General features: G+C 41.0%; 1 protein-coding gene across 7 annotated transcripts in view; it reads left to right on the top strand.

Annotated features, from left to right (window-relative positions):
• PPP2R2B (protein phosphatase 2, regulatory subunit B, beta) overlaps positions 1–21,581 on the top strand; it is a 480,871-nt gene that overhangs the window by 157,539 nt on the left and 301,751 nt on the right. For 2 of the 7 annotated variants that reach the window (XM_012658303.1, XM_012658304.1), the window contains one exon: positions 20,788–20,981. The exons of 3 other annotated variants lie outside the window; for them this stretch is intronic. In XM_012658303.1, the coding sequence (XP_012513757.1) occupies positions 20,788–20,981 (194 nt within the window). Of the gene's footprint in view, positions 1–20,055; positions 20,279–20,398; positions 20,982–21,581 lie in introns of those variants that run through there. 2 more of the 7 variants (XM_012658307.1, XM_012658309.1) reach the window with 2 other exon arrangements.

Below are 21,581 nucleotides of genomic sequence, written 5' to 3' on the forward strand. Positions count from 1 at the left end.
ACAGAAAGTTGTCTCTATTGCCTGAATGGTAGGTCCAAGAAAGAGAGTGACCTCTTAATTCTACAAAATATTATCCTACTATAGCTATTCTCAGTAGTTAAAGAAGTCTCTGAGAGGACGGTCTCTGCAGAGACAAGAATATCACTAATGGCTCTTTGCCAGAAAAACCCAGAGCATATTTGGAAAATGGCAATAATAATGATGGTTATGTTAACCATGAAACTGGCAGAACTTACCATTTGGTACTATGTGCCAATTCTGACTTAAGTATTTTGCTTCTATTATCCTGTAAGGTCAATAGTTATTATTCTCATTTTGCAATAGAGTAAACTGAGTCTTCTGATACAACTTTAACTTTCCTGAAGTCAAAAAGTTATTAGTATCACCAGGATTTGAATTCTGGGTTCTGATTTTAAAGCATATGCTACTCTTAGCCATTAGAACAGTGGTTCTTGAACTATTTGTTCTGAGGACCCCCTTATAACCTTCAAAATTATTGAGAACCCCAAAAATCTTTAATTTATATGGTTAATATCCATTGGTGCTTGCTTTATTAAATTATTTATTGATTCATTTTAAAGCAACAATAATAAACCCATTCATTGCGTGTCAATATTAATGTCATACTCATATGAAAAATTACTATACTTTCTAAAACAAATTTTAAAAAAGTGAGAAGAGTAGCATTGCTTTATATTTTTTATAAATCTCTTTAAAGTTTGGCTTAATAGAAGACAGCTAGATTCTCATATCTGCTTCTGCATTCAGTCTACTGGGATATCACATGTCATATAGTCTCTGGAAAATTCCACTGTACACTTATAAGAGAATGAGAGCAAAAAAGGCAAATAACATCTTAGTATTATGAAAATAGTTTTGATCAGTGGACCCCCTAAAGGGTTTTAGGTATCCTTAGAGGTACCCAGACCACAATTTGAGAATTGCCGCTTTAGGATAATTTTAAGTATAGTGATTCCATTGTAGCAAAGCTCTATTACGTGTAACGATGAAGTGGGCTATGAATTGGGAAGTACAGTGTAGGACCAGATCATGGGACGATGATATCAGGTTCAGGAGTTTGAATGTTGTTCTGAAGCACTGGGGAATCATAGATGGCTTCTGTCTTGATCAGAGCTTTGTGTGGGGACAATTATTCTGACAATAAAATGAGTAGAATGGATTGAAAAGAGAATAGAGAAAAGGCAACCAGTAAAAGCCCTATAAAAAGGCGGTGTACATTGTATATCTGGAGCCAGAGCTCAGGATTTTTGTGGCAATTAAATGTGTTAATATATATAAAATGCATATAACAAAGCCTGATCCATAGAACATAAGCATTGTTTATATTACAAGTAGTTGTGATAGTTTTATTGGGAGTAATAGCAGTAGTACTCTTATTAATATTAGATGAGCAGTAATAAAAGCCTGAATGAGGCAGAATTAGAGGAATGCTTTGCAAAACAGTTCGTAGGATATAGTTACCTATTGAATGTAGGGATGAGGAAATAAAAACATTTTAAGACAGTAATATTTTTTCATTTGACCAATGTAGGAACTCAGGAAGCATTTTGACAGAGTTGATTCTCAATAAATGTTTGAAAGAGAGGAAGGGAGAAGAGAGGAATGGAAGGAAGTGGAGCCTTTTAGGGGCAAGGAAGAAGAGTCTGAGATGCCTGTGGAATATGCACATGGTGAGGTTTCTAAGTAAATAAAACACGTCAATTCATGTCCCTCCTGTGCTTTAAGCTCTTCAGAGACTTTTCATCACACTTTGGATTTTGTTCTAATGTCTTCAGGTAGCCTACAGACCCCATGTATCATGGCTCTAATTACCTTTCCAATTTTATAGTGGGTCATGCTCCCTCTCCCTTAGTTTGGCCCAATATTTCAGAGCCTGAATCTTCCAAGCTTTTTCCCATTTGAGGGTATTTGCACAGCTATTTCATCTCCTTATAATGTAGCATCCATCACACCAACCCTTTACCGTAGCAGGATTCTTTGAATCAGCTGAAATGTTACCTCCATGGAGAGTCCTTTTCTGACCATTCTGTGCAAGTAAGTCTCCCTCCCCTTGCATCCTTCTCCTTCTCCAAATTCTGCACATTATCGTCATAGACTAAAAGTTTCAAGACGGTGGGAAATCTGTGTTAACGAAGCACCTAGGACCTCAGATATAATAAATATTTGTTTCATGAGTATATAAATGGGATTCAAGAGATAGTTTGAAACAGAGAGCACTGGAAATGTAGGGGAGTCTATACTTTGGCTTGAATTTATTTGTACTCATATTTTAAATTAGCACCAATGAGCCAGAAAATAAGAAATCTCTTCAACTATGTTTATTCGTGTAAATGTAGGTGGATCACTGATCTTTGAAAGTTGCCAAGGTAGCAATAATGGCATAATGCATCTTTACAAATCGACAATATCCTATCCCTTGCCCCAAAGTCCCAGTAATTAATGACTCTCCCGCTTCCACAATGTAACTTCTTAACCCTGTCAGCTAGTCTGCCTTTGTGCATTCAAAGGCCCAGTGACATATTTAGGAAAAAGAATAGCAGATTGGCTCAGGTATAATACATTGTCTGACTCTGACATTTACTTGTGGCACTTACTCCTTGGGTCGACCCATTAGCAGATCTCATCTGTGAATGGTGAAAATGATACTTCCCTTGAAGGACTGTTGATAATTCCAGTAAAGCATCTAGCAAAGGAAGGGCATAGCTCAATAATTTTAGGTTTCCCAGCCATTCAGTCACTTAATTGCTAAGTTGGGTTTAGAATTCTTGTTCGAAAATCATTTTCTCTTGGAACTTGAAGTTGTTATTTCATTGTTTTTTGGGAACCAATGTTGTTGAAGAAAAAATTCCAGTGACAATCTGAGAGTTACTGCCATATATGTGGCCTGTGTTTTCTTCCAGGAAACTTTCATGATCTTTTTTCGTATCCTTGGTGTTCACAATTATGTAGCTGTGGGTCTTTTTAAAATAATTAAGATAAATATCCAATAGAGTCCTTTTAATCTTGAAGACACATGTATTTTAGTTGGGGAATATTCTCTTCAAGTATTTTTAAAATAATTTATATTCCTTCTATCTTTCCTAACTCTCTCTTTCTGGTAATTCTATTAGTTGGATGTTGGGTTTCATAGAATAATTCCCTAATTTTATTATCTGTGACATTTTCTGTCTTTATCTTTTTGTCCTACTTTTTAAGAGTTTTCCTTGACTAGATATTTTAACCTTCTAATGATTTTTAAAAATTTTGCCGTAAGTTTTAATTACATGAGTTTTTTCTTATTCTCTATTTTTTCCTTTTTTATAGTATCCTGTTCTTGATTTGTAGATTTATTCTCTTTTTAAATATTTCTGCATATATAAATTAGGATTTATTTATTTCTGTACCTAAAAGTATCTCTGTTTTCTCCAGTATCTGTTTTTATGTTTGTTTCTCTTGGTCTTTTTTTTCTTTCACATTGTAGGTTTCACTTAATTGACTAGATGATCTCACATTGCCCAGTCATATGTGAGAATGAATCAATAGACGGGTTGAATGAACATGAATAGGACTTATCAACCGGCTAGTTTCATTATCGAGTGAGCAGGCACAGAAGTGATCTTGCATTTTGGAGTCCCTAAATGGCAAAAGGCAGAGAACTTGGCTCTGAAGACCCAACTCCCCCACTCATCACCTAAGTCTACCCCAGTTCATTTTAATTATTTCTTTCAAAAGGAAGAACCTTCGAATGTATCCTTCAGGGGGAAGAGTGGGGAGAAGAGTTAAACAGTGGGAACAGAGGGCAGGGAATCAATTTTGTCTCTATGGATTTTATTTTAGCCCTCCATTTTTCAGTCCTTGTCTCACATCATTTTTGGCATTTCTAAGTCCTAAACCTCTCCAGATTTCTGCAAGTTAGATGGGTGCCCTCCTTGGCTGCGTCCTTCATTTGTCATCTTTCATCTACTTTTCTTCTCCTAGAAACAAACACGTGAAATCCATAGTCCACTTAGTGACCCTTCTTCTATACTCTTTTGTTGTGAGGTTATATTTGCTTTATTCCTTTACTATCATTTTAAAAAGATCTTGGGGAAAAGAGATGCTAAATGTATGCTCATTCCACCATTGCCCTTAAATTTCTTTTTCTGCTCGTCCTAAATCAAGGAGGATCATTACCTTCTTAAGAGGCTAAGCCAGCTTTTCTTATCTAGTCTATGCCTATATCCTGGAACTTTTGTTTTAAAGAAGAAAAGCCATCTTCTTTGACAGTCTGAGCCTCCGCTTTTCTCTGATTATACCAAAAAGTTTCTCTGCTTTATGTATTGACAGCCCCCTCTAATGCCTTTAAATCTTGGAATATTCAGTTTCATTTGATGTGTAGGTGTGTAATGTTCTGAGTAATAGGGAAATGAATCACCAAAAAACAAAGAAATGGACTTAAAATTTTTTAAACAACAAAATCCTCAAAGATTTCTTTATTGTTTCGTAAGTTCTCACCACCACAGGGCATTTCTAACTGAACAAATTTTCTTAGAAAAAATCATTCTGGTGACTGTATAGGTGTTCTTTTCGCATAATGATGGGAATTATAGATCTTTTTTTTTTTTTTTTTTTTTGGCAAATACTTAGCGTGTATTTACTGGGTAGAAGGCCTGGAGCAGAAATTTCCAAAGGAAAATGTAAGTGGATTCATCACGGGGTAGAGTCAAGCGAAGCTGAGTTTGAACCCCAGAGCTGCTGCATTCTACTTGCTCTAAGACAGTTAACGTCTCTGAGTCTCAGGTTCCTCAGTGGTAACTAATAATACCTCCTTTTGCAGATGGTTGTGAGAGAGAGAGAGAGACAATGGGTACATAAAAAAATGAGCACAACACCTAGCACTTGGGAACCACCTATTAATGGTGGCTGATTTGGCCGGGCGCGGTGGCTCACACCTGTAATCCTAGCTCTCTGGGAGGCTGAGGCGGGCGGATTGTTTGAGCTCAGGAGTTCAAAACCAGCCTGAGCAAGAGCAAGACTCCGAACAGAACTTTCTCTTTCTCTGCCATGTGAGGACACAAGGAGAGGCTGTCTGCATGCCAAGAAGAGGGCCCCTTTTTAGGCACCAAATATGCTGGCACCCTGATCCTGGACTTTCTGGCCTCCAGAAATGTGAGAAATGAATGTCTGTTGTTTAAGCCACTCTAAAAATAGAAATTAATTGGACAACTAAAAATATATAGAAAAAATTAGCCAGACATGGTGGCACATGCCTGTAGTCCCAGCTACTCGGGAGGCTGAGGCAGGAGGATCGCTTGAGCCCAGGAGTTTGAGGTTGCTGTAAGCTAGGATGACGCCACGGCACTCTAGCCCGGGCAACACAGTGAGACTCTGTCTCAAAAACAAACAAAAAAAATGGTGGCTGATTTGATGGAAGTCAACAGGCTTTATAACGTCATTGCCTACCTTCTTGGTAAAATTATGGGGAAAAAATGCACTCCCCCCCGTGGAGGTTGTATAGCTCCAAAGCCTTAGCATAAGCTCTCTTTAATGTCTCTCTCAGTCCCTCTGCTTTTGTCTCAGCTCAAACTGAGCCAGGCTACCATCTAGTCAATGTTATTTAGCCCCAGTGAATTGTCAAACAGTAATGACTCCTTGGGACTGGTTGTTTTGCCATTTTAATAATTACTTATTGAAGAATCACTGACTAATCTGTGACATGACAGATTTTGATGTCGTCCAATTATGTGCACATTACGGAATCTATGAATTAGAGCTATTGTCCTTCCTGTGGTGGAGATGGACTTTGCAGCCCCCCATTTGCCTAATGAGATGGAGTCCAGGAGCCAGGCAGATGGGATTCTTTTGACATTTATTTCAAGGGAAGCTATAAACATATTACAAAATGGTATGAAAATATGCAAATGTTGCTAAATTTGTAGAAATGAATTTTTTTTACCTCAAGCATACTAGTTAAAAGCTGTTTATAAACTTGGAAAAGAAGATCAGTTCTAGTCTTTCATTTAACAAATAGCTATTACCTAGTGAGCCCTACTACGTACACAGTGCTGAAACAAACGGAAAAACTCCTTTTGAGACACTGAGTTTTTAATTCATGCATCCATTTAACAAACTTTTATTTTGTGTGTCAGACACTGTCTTTAGGCCCTGGGAATCCAATAGTGAATAAAAAACAGACACGATTCTCTGAGGTGTGCACTATCTACTGGACGGTATTAAATTTATTACTAAATAAGCATTCGCAGACATAGATGTAGAACTACACTGCAATGAGAGCAACGAAGGAGACACTAGGTGCTCTGAGAACAATACTGTAGAGGGACTGACTTGGTCTGCATCAGTGAGAATTCTTCCCTGCTGAAAGGATGACTGATCTGAAACGTGAAGGATAAGGAGGCATTAACAATGGGTGAATGAGGAAGGAACATTCAGGAAGATGCAAAGGCCCTGCAATTGGAGCAAGCATGGTGCTTTTGGGGAATCGAAATACGGACAATGTATTTTGACATCGAGGACAAAGGCAGGCATATGTGTGAGATAAAGCTCTAAATTCCTTCTCTTGTAATACCCCAAGCTACCCTTTTAGTTTTGCTTTCATTTATCCATTTATTCATTCTTTGATTGATTCAGGCATGCAGCAAATGATTATTCCATGCCAGTTCTGTTGCAGGTGCCATATTAGGTACAGATACAACAGTGAGTAAGACCCAGCCCCAGCCCCAAAATATTTCACAGGAGAAGAGTAAAGGATGCCCAGATGCTATAGAGCCACAGAGAAAGAGCGCTCTCCTTGGCCTATGTTTAGGAAGCTCATGAACTAGCAAAGTGAGGAGGAGGAGGAGAATTTCAAGAAGTAGAAAAAGTATGCACAAAGGTCCAGAGGCAAAAAGAATATTTTGCAAGGCTGAAAATCTCAACAGGTTCTCTGAGGTATCCAGTGTCGACTGTGAGGTCCTGATTAAAATGAAATGCAAGCAGAGAAGCGGAGAGCAGCTGGTCCTTAAAGGTCTGTTAAGTCGTACTAAGTGTCTTGGATTTTTTTTTTTCCCTCAAAGTTATAGGAAGATGCTGAAGGACCTTAAGCAGGCCAATTGGCATGTTCAGATCTGCACTTTACAAAATGATCATACTCGGGGCAACATGGAGAACAGAAGATTTGCTCAGAAGCTACTGCAGAAGCATTGCTGAGATATGAGAATGGCCCGAGCTAACTTAGTGTCAGTGTGAATGGATATATGTGGACAGATTTTAGGGTTGTTAGGAGCTGGAATTTATAAGACTTGGCACCTGACTGGAAGTAGGGTTGAGGAAGTATTCAAAATGTCTTCTGAGGTTCTGGCTCGAGCAGGTAGGTAGATGGTAGGCACCATTCAAAAGACAGAAAAAGAAGTGAGTTTCTTAATCTGTGTGTTTCTTTATCTGTAAAGTAGACACTATTTTAATTATCTTGTGCGATTGTCTATACCACAATAAGAACTAAATACCTGGCACAAGGAAGGTGTTCAATAAACATCAGCAATTATTTTTATATACAAAGTTCCCTAGAAGCAGTTAACCGTTGAAAGTAGAAGACAAAGTGGTTACTGAAAATGTCAGAGACTTTACAGAGCTAGTGAGCTGAGCCTTAAGTGACAAGGAACAAATCACTAGGGAAGAAACGGATGGATGAGTGGCAGGAAAGACATTCTTGGCAGAGAGCACAGCAGATGCAGAGCTCAAAGTTCTTCAAGAAAATGAACATGGCCCACCGTTTCTGCAGTGTAGGATTCGTGAAGGGAGTGGCAGAAACTGAAGCGGAAATCTAGGGTGGGAATAGGTTGTAGAGGTTCTGTGAACCAAGCTGAGCGTTTGCCATCCTACAGGACAGCATTTGACAAAGTTTTCTACAGAACACAAGTATTCTATAATATGTAAATACGTTCAAATTAGTATGGAAAATTCTGGTTTAAACGAAATTAAATTAACTTCTTTATTGCAGTCTTTCTTAGAGTTTTTAAATATTCGTTGGAAACCTCCAACAGAGGGCTATAGCATTATTTTTTCTTTTCAAACTCTGCACCTCTTTTCCTAGAATGCTGATTAACACCTCAAAAGACACTAATGATTTTGTGCCATTGGGTTGGGGACGCTCTACTCAAGGCAATGAGGAGCCATGCAAGGGTTTAAAACAAGAGCGATTGGAGCCGTATCTGTGAGTTAGAAAGATCACGCTGACTTATTGAAGAGGGTGAATTAGAAGGGGTAAAGACTGAAGGCCTGATGACCTTAAAGAAGTTGAATGAGGGAATAAGACAGCAAATTCATATATGCTGAATAGGAGGAGCTGGTGGCAGGGACAGACATATGCTCATGTGCATGTGCGTGTGTGTTTTCACAATGCATGAGACACTCAGCAAGTGCTATTTGTAGCCTGTAGAAGCTAGGGAAGGCTTTATCAAGAAAATTATAAAGCTCTTTATTAATATGCAAAATTATTATTTCAAAGCTCTTTTGCATTTGTGATGCCTTTTGATCCTTCCATCATTTAATGGAAGAGACTTTTAATATCAGTTTCCCTATTTTGCAAGTGAGCACACCAAGTATCAGAGAAGTTAAGAGAATTGCCCACAGTTCCAGAGCTGGTGAAAGGTAACCTTGACCTTTGCTCTTCTAACTGTAAGTCTGGGGCTCTTTCCATTCCATCAAGTCCCTCTGAGCTCACAATTGAGCTGGGATTTGAAGGATAGGTAGGGTTTGCATAGGTTGAAAATATAAGTAAAAATGTTTTGGTTCAGAGCAAAAGTACGAGAAAGAACACAGAGGCAGAGATATGAATGGCATGAACAACAGTCTAAGAAATATCAGTCTGCTAACGGCAGTCTCTCTCCCTGAGTCCTCGTATCATTCAAGGCAGTGCTAGCTCTTGTTCTGGGGCTGGTCTGGTTCTCGAAGGTCATGCCTTTAACCATTTGCTATTATACTCTACTGACCTATCTTAGAAATGAGACTCACTTCATTCCTTATATCATTATCAGTTAATTGCTGTATCTGTGATACCTTCTTTTATTCTCCATGTAAGAATATGCACAGGAGGTGGTGGCGCTATAATTCTAAATTTGCAGTCAACTTTTTTTGGCCCCAGGCCTGTTTTCTTCTTTCTTTTTTCCCTATCTGTGAAATAGACATAATGAGTCAGCATTTGGAAGCAGGAAGTGCTCTAAACTATGTTTTTCCCCTCTCTAGGGAGAGAGTCCAAAACCTTCATTAAATTCTTAAAGAATCTATGATCCTAAAATGTTAAAGGCATTGCTCGGAGCCTATGCTACTATTCAGATGTAAATTTATAAACTTTGGTTTTCATCCTTTGTTCAGTCCTTGCAGCGCTGTCAGATGCCAAATGGAAATGCGGAGGTCTCTATTTGTGGGATGTTTAATATAATTATTTTCACTCTATATATATTCCATAAATATTTATTGAGTTTTAAAACATATATAACCTTGCTTACAAGTTCAAGGTCCATCTAGCCCTTGAATTCTGGCTTCTGTAACTCATCACACTAGTACAGTAACAGCCAGGGTGGCAACCTTCCTTGCATAACACTTTGAACTTGTCAACATGTTTCCCACGTGATGAGCTAAGTTTACCATGTGCTACATCCTAAAGCTTCCAAAGAAGGAGACGTGGTAGACCATGGTGGTCTTAGGGAGAGGATGATAGAGCTGATTGTCAGTGAGCATAAAGGCTTCCTACCCATCCCTCTGCAGGCAGCTGTGGGTCAAGAGGATTGATACAGTCCCTTCTGCAGCTCTTCCCTGGGCCACTGCAGGGCAAAAAGGCAGAGAGGAGGGAGGTGAAGAAAAGCTCTGTTATTTTACAATTTTGTCCAGTTTTTACAGTTTTGCCCCAGTGATTTTTAAAAGAGAGTGATAATTTCTCCCCTTTCTATTGACCTCAAAACACTGGAGACTTAAGCCAACTTAATTGTCCAGTAAGTTTTGATTAGCTTTCTTAAGAGAAAGTGGTATGTTATCTCCCAAAACAAAAGTTGAGGCGTCTTCGTGGGTAAGGGGTGAGCATGGGGAACCAGGACACCAGGTTTCATGCTCTGGTTCTGTTACCAAATCACCGGGTAACCTAGGCAAGTTGCTTCTTTCCTCCTGGCTTTCCTCATCAGCAAAACGATGGGCTAGACCTCATGCTCTCGAAACCCACTTTTTAGCTTTAACCTTGCCAGATGTGTGATTAACATTATCCGGGGTTAGCCAAACTGCTAAGTTTAAGGGCAAAATCCCCAAACTACCCTAACTTCTGACACCAACTCCAAATGTGGAGGATTTCTAAAACTACCCTCAGTTTTGATAATTCGCCAGAAGGACTCACAAAATTCACTGAACACTCTTATAATTTACTACAGGGAAAGCATACAGATGAAAATCAACCAAAACAAGGGATGCATAGGGCAGAGTCTGGGAGGGTTCCAAATGCAAAGTTTCCATTGTCCTCAGGATGCATTGCCTTCCTGCCATTGATGTGTGATGATGCGCATAGAGTATTGCCAACCAGAGAAGCTTATCTGAGCCAGGTGTTCTGTGTTTTTATTGGAGTTTTTATTAATCGATTGATTGATTTCCTACATGACTGAACTCAGTTAACTGGAGGTCAACTGATAACCAGGAGGTCAACTGATAACCACATGACTGATAGCCTCCACCTAAATCACTGATCATTCTGGTGTGGCAAGCCCTACTCTAAGATCTGTTGTAACTGGCCTTCAATGTAAACAAAGACATTGCTCTCCTGTATGACTAGGTTACCTCCACAAAGCCTAGGCAAAGGCCAGACCTCTCTTTGGGCAAGGCCAAGTTCTTTACTGTACAAGCATCATAAGTTTATTGTTTTTAATTTTCCCTCATGATTGACCTTCATTATTAAGCAAACACATATTCACTCTTTTATTGTTTCAAAAGACACATTAGAATAACCAGTATGTGCCAGGCAACTGTTCCAAGTGCTGGATATAGAACAGGGAACAAAAAATTTCCTGCTTCCCTGGAAATTATAATCTACTGATGTAATAACCGAAACGAAATAAATATATACTGTCTGGTTGCCATATGGGGATAGGAAGTGATAGGTGCTAATTTATTTTATATAGAGTGGTCAAGGAAGGTCCCAGAGAAGTTGATATTGGCGCAGACACCCAAAGAAGTGAAGTGCTGAGCTGTGAGGTTGTCTGAAGGAAAGCACTCAGGACAGAGGAAACAGCAGATGCAAAGGTCCTGGGATGTGAGTGTTTTTCCTGGTATGTTTGACGACCAATGAGGATGTCGCCGTGTCTGTAGGGGGTTGGAAGGGGAGGAAAGGTTTGGTGGTGCTGCAGGGGATGAGTTAAAAAATAAAGACAGAGCTATAGTGGGAGCCAAATCTTTCCAGCCTTTTAACAAAGTTTTCCTCTGAATGTGTGGAAAGCTAATCAAAGGCTTTGAGCAAAAAAGTGACATGAAGTGATTTGCATTTAAAAGGACCATTCTGCCTGCTGCATGGAAACTGTTCTGTAGGGGTGGGCGTGAAGGAGGGTTGGAACCCGAGGCTTTAAGGAAACTTGTGGCCTTCCTGGTCCTTAAGTGCAGCCTTTTGACTGCATCCAAATTCTACATAACAAATCCTTTTATTAAAAGGGGTGTAGCAGAGAAAGATGAAGCTTTTCTTGTCTCCTTTGATGCTTAAAAAAGAATGATCTTGACATCAGAAGCTGCAGGTCCCCCAGCCCTGGGTTAGAGCCTATTAAAACAATCTCGGTGAGATAGGTTGGTAGTAGCAGTGGAGGTGATGAGAAGTTGTTGATTCTGGAGACGTTTTGAAGCTAGAGCTGGCAGGATTTGCTGATGAACTGGAAGGATGTGGGGAATGATGGAGAGGAATCAAAGAACAGGAAGGTGGGGCGGGCAGGTGAGGCAGGCCGTTTATGCTCAATGTTCAGATCTGGGGTTTTGTCATCATGCAAGTGTTAAGCCACGAGATAAGACGAGGCCACCTAGGGTGGGACTGTGGATAGAGAAGTCTGAGAACTTGGAGCACTGGGGTGGTTATGCATCTAGAGGTGAGAGTGGCGAGAAGCCAGCAGAGGAGTCTGAGGAGTGTGCACCGAGGTGACAGGAGAATCAAGAGAAAGCAGTGCCCAGGAATCAGTGATGCAAGCGTAGTAGGAAGGAGGGCGTGCTCAGTCACGTGTACAAAACTGTTCACATGTATGTGCCAAAGGCGATGGAGTATCTAATTCAATAAGTCCTCACAAATTCATCCACAGATCATGTGACTACAAAATTCTACTCGCTCATCCAATCTAAAAGACAACTAATAGTTCTAAACCAGATGCCTATAACTGTACTTTAAAATTTCTCCCTCTTAAGTGGTCCCAGTACAGTCTAGATGCCCAGCTGCGAAAGTTCTTTTTTTGGCTGTGACATCTGGTTATTTATTTTACTTCTTTTCTTAGCTGGAATTGAAGCCATGGGTATTGAACTAAACAGTTGACCTATTAGAATGGTAACTATTATAGTGACAGAATGGTATCTTACATCTTTCTTGTCTGAGTTTGTTATATGGTGTCATCTTAGCACTTTTAGATCTTGATCTTTTTGTATTTTATTCAGCTTACTAGTTTTACAGGAAAATGCAAATTAGGTTGAAATTTATTATTCTGTATAATATATACATGGATATGTCTACATATATTTTCATATTCAGTTTGTATACCTTTAAATAATTTTGAGGTTCATCAGATTAATGTTTGGTTTTAGCATTGCCTTCTAGTTTAAGTTCTTACTAGATAAAAATTTCTTCTTGAAAGAATATGTTAAAACTCTTTTTGTGAATGGAATGAGAATTTTGAAATAGTTCCACTGTACCTGTGCTGTCCAATATGGTAACCTCTGGGCCCATGTGGTTACTGAGCTCTAAAAATGTGGTTAGTTTTCAGAGGTCTTTTAGTGTGAAACACCAGATTTCAAAGATTTGGCATAAAGAATGTTAATAATTTAATACTGATTATATGTTGAAATTATAATATTTTGGATATATTGGATTAAATCAAATATAATTTTACTTTCAAAACAATTAAAAAATTTATTAAAATTAATTCAATTTCCTTTTCACTTTTTAATGTGGCTACTAGAATATTTACGATTACAAATGTGATTTGCATTATATTTCTATTGTACTGAAATGTCCTATGCGTTCTGGTCACATATGCATCTTTATATCAGCATCTCTCGACTTCCTAGCATGAGAAATTGGTTTGATCTTTTTAATACAGAGTTTCATCCTATAAAATATTTCATGGCATTAAAAAATATTTTTAAAATTTTCTTACTACAAAATGAAACATATTCAAAACCTTTTTGACAAAAATGTGAGCAGAAAACAACACATAACCACTGCTAATATTTTGATACATTCCTCGTGGCATACACACATTTTTTAACCAAAAAATGGTAGCAGTCAGTTTATTTTGGTCTATGATTTTTTAAATATAACATGAACATCTAACTTTGTCATTACTTTTAAGTTTTTCTACACTAATATACCTGAAAGATACAGCATACTCCCCAGAAATGACAGCAGTTTATAATAGCAGTGACTTTTTAATCTTTAATAACAGTTTTGATATATAACTCGCATGCCATAAGAGTCAGACTTTTAAAATGTACAGTTCAATGGTTTTTAGTATATTTGGAATTGTGCAACTATGGCCCCTATCTAATTTTAGAACATTTTCATCACTCTGAAAAGAAATCCTGAACCCATTAGCAGTCACTCCCATTTCTCCTTCCCATCCTACCCCTAGTTGCTGGCAACCACTAATCTTTCAGTCTCTATGGATGTGCCCATTCTGAACATTTCACATAAATGAAATCATCAAGTATGTGGTCTTTTGTGTCTGGTTTCTTTTACTTAGCATAATGATTTCAAGTTTCATCCATTTTGTAGCATGTTTCAATACTTTATTGCTCTTTATAGCTGAATAATATTCCATTCTATGGATATGTAACATTTTGTTTATCTGTTTATCAGCTGATGGACATTTGAGTTGTTTCCATTTCTTGGCTATTACGAATAATGCTGCTATGAACATTTGTGGACAAGTTTTAATGTGCCTATGTGCTTTCAATTCTCTTTAGTATGTACACAGAAGTGAAATTGTGTGGTCATATGGTACCTCTTTAACATTTTGAGAAACTGACCAACTATTTGTGTCTGCATTATTCTACTCTCCCATAGGCAATGTTTGAGGGTTCTGACTTGCCACATCCTCACCAACACAATAGTGGTGATTATCAGCTCAGAGAGTATTTACCCCTAAGCGGGACAAATCAGAACCTAGCAGTGGGTGGTTTGGAAAAAGGCTTCCAGTTGATTCTATTGTGACCTATACACACACACACACACACACACACACAAGAACTCAAAGCACAGTAGTTAAGAGGATGGGCTTCAGAGTCATGATTCTAGCTAGGCTGCCATTTGTTTGACTTTGAGTATATTATTTACCTCGATTAGCCTCAGTAAAATGGAGATGATAATAGTACTTACCTTATAAGTACTGTTGTTAGAATTAAATAAGATAATGCCAGTAAAGTCCTTGCATAGTGCCTAGTACATAGTAAATGCTTAACAAATGTTAGCTATTATTATTATATCAATGGCTCAATAATTTTCCATTATATGAACACACCATAGTTTTCCCAACAAATTGTATTGTTGGACATTTGGGTTGTTTCTAGTTTTTCATGATTATGAACAATGTTCTATAGGAGTAAACTTATGGCTAAATTTTTGCCCACATTCACTATTATTTTCTTAGAATAAATTCTATCAAGTGTTATTTCTTGGCACTTTAAAAAAATTTGAAAGACATTTTCCAATATATATTCTTGTTTAAATTTTACTAAAATTTTACTTTGAGCAATGTAATCAGGTAGTAGGCATATGTATACATTGGAGTGTTGCTAAACTAGTTTTGGAAGGTCCTCACCTTTACCTAACAAAGGCAATGCAAATTAAAACTGTCTTGCACAGGACGGCCTGAATTTAACTCTAAAGCCACTGAATGAGAAAAAGTACAAAAGGATGTTTTTCCTCAGGCTCTCAAATCTGTACTCTGGGTTTTTGTAACTTTTCTATTGCATCTATATCCTAACTAGACAAGTAGAAGCACTATCAATAAAATCAGGCACAGCGGATGTTTTTGTTTTATATTTAGGCAAATCAAGGGCAAGAGGAAGGTAACAGTAGTCTGAATGATTCCTTGAGATTGGGCATGACCTGACATTCCTCACATTGCCAGCTCTAGGAGCCCACAGGAGCAATCATTTACAAGTCTACCATGGCAATTTCATAATCAGCCTGGAAGGGATCAGACAGAGGCATCAGATTTCCTCTGATGGCTATGAGAGAGCTTCATGGTGAAGGCAGGATTTTAAGTTATTTAACATTATGGCAGAATTTTGGTTGAATGGTGGAATGCTCTGGGACTAACACAACTTGGGAGACTTAATGTGGACCAGTTGGAGGGAACTTTGCACAGATAACAGGGACAAGTGGGAAGATATATCAGCCAGTAATGTGTTTCTACTGGTGTGCTGGTAAATGTTTAACAACTGGCTCTCAAAAAAGTCTCCTTGATTTATATAGTTTTTAAAAAATTTCCATGATATAAATATCCCACCATGGCAGATTTTAGATTTTTGAAGCCACCAACATGACGTCACTCAAAGCAGAGCTGGAAAGAGATGGTCACAATCAGCAAAATCAGCTCTCAACTCCCCGTACATACCAGCTCCAGCACACCACTGTGATTTCCATAAGTTTCTGTACTTGAGTAATTGCAGGAATATTTTACATGGTGAAATCCATTAAGATTCCAGAGTCTAGAATTAATACAACACTTGGAGGGCAAGAGGTTTTGTTTTCTCTTCCCAGTTTAAATGCCATGTTAAAGGATCACTCATGTGGTAGTGCATGTTGTAGCATGCACAAAAAGGAATTGCAAACTTGCTAGAAATTCAAGAGGTCATCCTCTGGGCAGTGAGCACATAAACCACCTTAGAGAAAGAGAGTTGTGCATTCGGTGCTTAGTGGTTATAGAGAGAGATTTCATATGATTTCTCCAAAGAGAAATGTGACTAAGTGTGTACATAGTGTGAAAGTCAAGAGAGGATAACCCTAATTTCTTCCTTTTATACAGGACTTTTTGCAAGATGCTAAAATTTCATGTATCCAGTTTCTAGTTGCTCATTAAGACAGATTGGTAGGTGGTAAAACTCAGGTTTCTAGGTCACTTCTGTTCACATGAACAATTGACTTGCAGTGCAGCTCTCCAGCTCTCTGCAGATGGAGATCTCCATGAAGTACCGCTAGGAGAGAGAACGGTCATTTGAGTGAGACCTGGCTCTGGGCCAAGCCTGAACTAAGCATTTCCTTACATTGTCTCTGAAGCCACCCAACAGCCCTGTGAAGTAGCTACTATTGTTTTCTTCACAGAGGCTCAGAGATGTTAAATTACTTGCCAAAGGTCACAAAATTCATAAATGCCTGAGCTGGGACACAAACCAGGACTGTCTGACACCTAAAGCCTCTATTAAGAATCTCCAGACTGGCTTAGGTCAAAGGTTTTAATAAAATTGTAGATATTTAATGTGCTAATTGGACAGGGTGACCTAAAAGGTTCCCGGTGCAGGAAGCACTAGGCTAATGGAAGCGGGGGGTGGGGTATGTGAGTGTTGGACGAGGGGGACCATGACAAGGGTGATGAAAAAAGAATGTGTCCACATGCTGTCATGTTGAATTGGGGAACTTAAGAGGGCTGTGTGTTTGTAATTGGCCTTTTCTGTGTAAAGCATAAGCCTGAAATAGGTCAGCCTTTCAGAGTTCCCTCAGCTGCCCCCTTTGTAGCCTGTGGCCCCCTTTACATAAACTGTAAATTAGGTACTAAGTTCCGTGACGGCAGAGACTGACTATACATCTTGTGCATTGATGTCACTGAATTCTAATCCGATCCCAGTGTCTGACATAGTAGGTGCTTGAACATTTGTTGAATATTGATGATGGTAATGGTGAAAATAAATACTCAACTCAAAGTAATGGCAATGTATTCTTTCCACACATTATCTCATCTAATCCTCACAATAACTCTATGAAGTAGATACTATTTGTCTCCCTAATTTATGGATAAGAAAACCATGGCATAGGAAGATCTTGTAACCTGCTTAAGGACAGAAAATCAGCTTCGCCTGATATCAGAGCCTTGGCGTTTAACATTATGCTGTAGTCTGTTGATTTATAGTGCATTTGTTTTATTTCTAAGAAAGCTCATGTTAATAAAATCAGATGATAGAATCTGTGAAGGAAGGGACTCTGTTTTGTATTATGTGTATCTTCAGCACCTACAACAATTCTTGGCATATATTAAGTGTCCAGTAATTTTTTTTGGTGTATATGCATACAGGAATGAATAGGAACAATTATTTCAAAGGAAATAGAGTTTATGAGCTAGAAAATTTCCAGCTCATAACAGATTATTTTTTGCATGAATTTTAAGAAGGATAGAAGTATAAAAGCTAAATATTAAACTAAATAACTTCAGTAATCTACTCATTCATTCAAGGAATATTATCTCCATTCAACGAATATAATGAAGCATCTAAGTGCCAGACACTCAATATAGGAGATCTGGTGGAAGTGGCTGACAATAATAGTAAACAAATATTGTAAAATGCAATGGGTCATGAAGAAGATAAAAAAAAAAAATGTGGAGAAGACAGAAAACATTTGAGGTAGGGATAATGGTGAGCTCAAGGAATGCCTCAGTGAAATAGGGACAGTGAAGAGGCTGAAGAAAGCCAAGAACAAGAGGAAGGGGCATAAGGACTAGCACGTGGAAATGCAAATGCTTTGGGAAAACTTGACATGTTGGAGAACTAGAAAGATGCCATGAGTCTTCTGAGGAATGAGCTATGCAGTCTTCCTCCCGCCACAGTTGCGCAGGGCTCCTTCCCACGGGTGGCTGTGTTAAGGCACACAGCCAGCAGCTTTTTTCCCTTGTTGTCCAATGGAGGGGAATTAGTCCTGCATTGCTCAGAGTAGAAAAGAGTAGTTCACAAAACAGAAAGCCTGAAATCTACTCAAACAGTAGAGACATATCTAATTTGCATTCTCGGAGTTTGTGTCTTAGGAAAAATGCCTGCGCTGTTGAATAAATGCAGAAAGAATTTTGCAGGAAATAGGAACATTTTGCAGGAAAGGGAAAATTTAGTAAACCCAGAGGCTCAATCTATGGAAGGGACATTTCCCCCGTTGGTTACAGTGGAAAATTCCTCAAACACAGCCTGGCCAATGAGTCTGAGCTGACCTGATTCGGCACACCATCCATGTTCCAGGAAGACAGGGGGAGAATTTCTCAAATACTATTTCAAGGCCTCTTGTCACAATATAAGGTCATTCCAACTGAAGGAAAGATGTCTTCTCATCTTTTGATACACTGAGATGAACTTAGCATTTTTCCCCTCTGCCTCTTCCCCAAATTATGCCGGTCTCCAAGAGAAGTTGGACTGTATAACTAGAGGTGAACTGAACCCTGGAGCCTGGTGATGGATACAGTTCATCACACGGAAGAACCAGCCAGGACAACTGGTACTAAAGTGGATTGAATCAACTTGCACCAGTCTTCATCTGTTGCTGAAATTGTATATATGGATTTTGAACAAGTAGTCAGACGTGTATGTAAAACTTAACCACTAGATGAGAATAAAATGGAATCTATTGGAAGCTGAACTTCTCCCCCCAAAATTATATGAAGGAACATTTCTACTCTCTTCTCCCAGGAATATGCAATTCTGGAGATGGGGACAATGCCATTTTCTACCCGCCGGAAGCATCTATTTTTCATGAAGATCTAATGGCAATTCCCAACCTCAGTTAAGGACTTGTTTTCCCATTTTTTTGAACTTCAAATACTTTCCAAATTATGTTAGCCGAAGCGTTGTATGTATATAATTATCTCACAGGTCCCTCTGGGCTCATCTAGCTAAACTTGTGGAGCTTAACTGAGCAAGACATTTGCTGATGTCTCTTCCTACAGTGACACCCGTTGAAATGAATACCTTCTACAAGAAGAAACCTAGGAAATTTATCTTTCTTTTCCAAACTGTCTTTCTAGGGATTTGGGTTGATTTCTTTTCCAAATTGGCTTTCTAGTGATTCGGGTTGCTTCATTAAGTGATTTTTGTTGTTTCGTAACAATAATGATCTCATTTCCTTTCAAAAGTGGAATTTTCAATTTGGGGAAACATGGGTGGGGAGGAAATTCTGTATCTTCCTCCTAGTTGAAGTAGGAAGACAGGCCTCTTTTTTTGTATTAATTGGATCCTTGAAATTTCCTCAGGGTAGCAGTGACTCTCTGTGAGCACAGGGCTCCCTGATGAGTCAACGTACCTTCCGTGTTCAGAGCAAATGGAAGACGTTCCTGCACAAGCAAAACCTAACACAGGGGTTGCAGTAGTTTGTCCAAAAAAAATGCAAAGGGCTTGGGAGAGTGGACTTTTTCAAACCGACCATGTTAACTAGATTCATAACTCAATCCTGTGCTTTCTCTGTCTGTGTAAACATAGACGCTTTTCTGAACACCAGCCTCATACAGTTAGAAGGGAATGTTTTGACTCTGTTAGGAATGGAAGAGTCAGATGTGATCACAGGTGCAAAGTTCTGGCCCCTGCTCGCACAGAGGGCTTAAGCTAGGTTATGAGCAGCTCTTCCTCCCACTTTCTCCTCTCTTCCTGAGGCTTCGAGCTCCAGGCCCCGCCCTTTAACTTCACCTGGGGACCACATGCATCATACGAGGGTGAGCATGGATGTAGACTTCCTGCCTATCCAAAGGAACCTCGCTGCCCTGAAATGCAGGTGTCCAGAGGAAGGCAGTGAGCTAGCGGCTTTGGGTGCTAGTGCAGTCGCGGCCCTTAGCTGCGTGGCACAGAGCGGGGAGGTTGTAAGAGGACGTGTATGCTTTCCACGTGAACCTGCAAGCTGGCTGCCCAGGTGCCAGTTCGCGGCTGCGTGCACCCCACTGCAGCAGAGAGCAGCCGCAGCCTCTGCCTCGGCCACCACCGCTGCTGGGGAAGAGTCCTGGGGCTGCTGACGCGGTTGGGAGGAGCCTCGCCTTTAATGCACCAGCCGCCTCCAGCCTCCTGCAGCAGCAGCAGCAGCAGCGGCGGCGGCGGCTGCGAGTGCGCGCGTGTGGGTGTGAGGGTGAGTGCGCTGGCGCCGGCCGCAGCGCCCTGCCCAGCTCCCCGCCAGCTCCCCCAGCCCCCGCCCGCCGGAGCCGCCCTCCCGTGGGACCAGCACCCTCATCCCGGCCAGGCAAGCCTGAATCCTGCCCCTGCCATCTCGCCACCGCAGCTCAGGTCCAGAAAGGCACCATTTTGTCGCGGCTGCCCGCTCTCCCAGGGGGAGGAGGGATCTTTTTTGCATTTCGGAGCGGCTGCCAACGAGGGGAACCTGTTGGGCATCTCCCCAGCCCCGCTTGTGAGAGCCTGCGGGGCGGGCGGGCGGGACCAGACCCCTCGGGGCACGGCGCATCTTGGCACCCGGCGGCAGCGGAGGCAGCGGGCTCAGCATCCTCGCTGGGAATTGGAGCTGGAGTGAGCGCACCGCGCGGGAGGAGCCGCCGCAGCCTCGGAGAACCCGAGTGGAGGAGGTGACAGCTCCATTGCCGGGTTTTTATTTTTTTTCTCTCCGCCTCCCCGTCTCCTCCTCAGGCTCGGACCATGGTGCAGTCCCACTGGCTCCCCTGCCCCCCTCTCCTGTGAGACTGGCTGCGGGGAGGGATCATGGATACTTGTCTGCCGGCTTCTGGTTCCCACGCAAGTAAGCCTGCTGTCAATGGAGGAGGACATTGATACCCGCAAAATCAACAACAGTTTCCTGCGCGACCACAGCTATGCGACCGAAGGTAACGCCAGCCCCGCCGCATTCCGCCGCCGGGGCCGGGAGCAAGTTGCAGACCGCTGTGCTTCGCGGGCAGCCGGGCGCGTAGTGGCGGAGACTCCTCCGGGCCCCGGGGCTGGGGCGGGGGCTCGGCTCGCCGGGGCAGCCGCCCGCGCGCCCCACATCCATCCGGGCTCCGCGAGGCGAGCCCGGCGTTCAGCAGCAGGTGGACCCGGCGCCCATGGGAGTTAAAATGGCCCTCGGGGATTAGGCTTTCAGGGTGGGGCTCCCGCCCGGAAAGATGACCCCAGGGAGGCAGATGACCCCCTCCCCCAAGATGTTTGCAGGGGTCTCGGGGAGGGGAGGATATAAGGAGGGAGGGGCCCCTAGGACCTTGGTCCACCCTTCCTGAGCGGAATAGTGTTGTGTCTCTCAGTGGCTGCAGGGAGGGCATGGTTTCATTTCCTGCCCATTCATCTCTCCAGCCGGCCGGTTACCTGCTCAGACAATCAAAACCCCAAAAGGCCCTTTGCAAAAGGGCGAAACCCTCTCCCCTTGGAAGTGCCTTAGCAAGAAATGAAAAGGTGGCTGGGGAAATAGTGTTCTGGCGGCCAGCGAATGAGGC

The sequence above is a fragment of the Propithecus coquereli genome, unplaced genomic scaffold (assembly GCF_000956105.1).
Source record: "Propithecus coquereli isolate 6110/MARCELLA unplaced genomic scaffold, Pcoq_1.0 Scaffold58, whole genome shotgun sequence".
In the NCBI taxonomy this organism is placed as follows: Eukaryota; Metazoa; Chordata; class Mammalia; order Primates; family Indriidae; genus Propithecus; species Propithecus coquereli.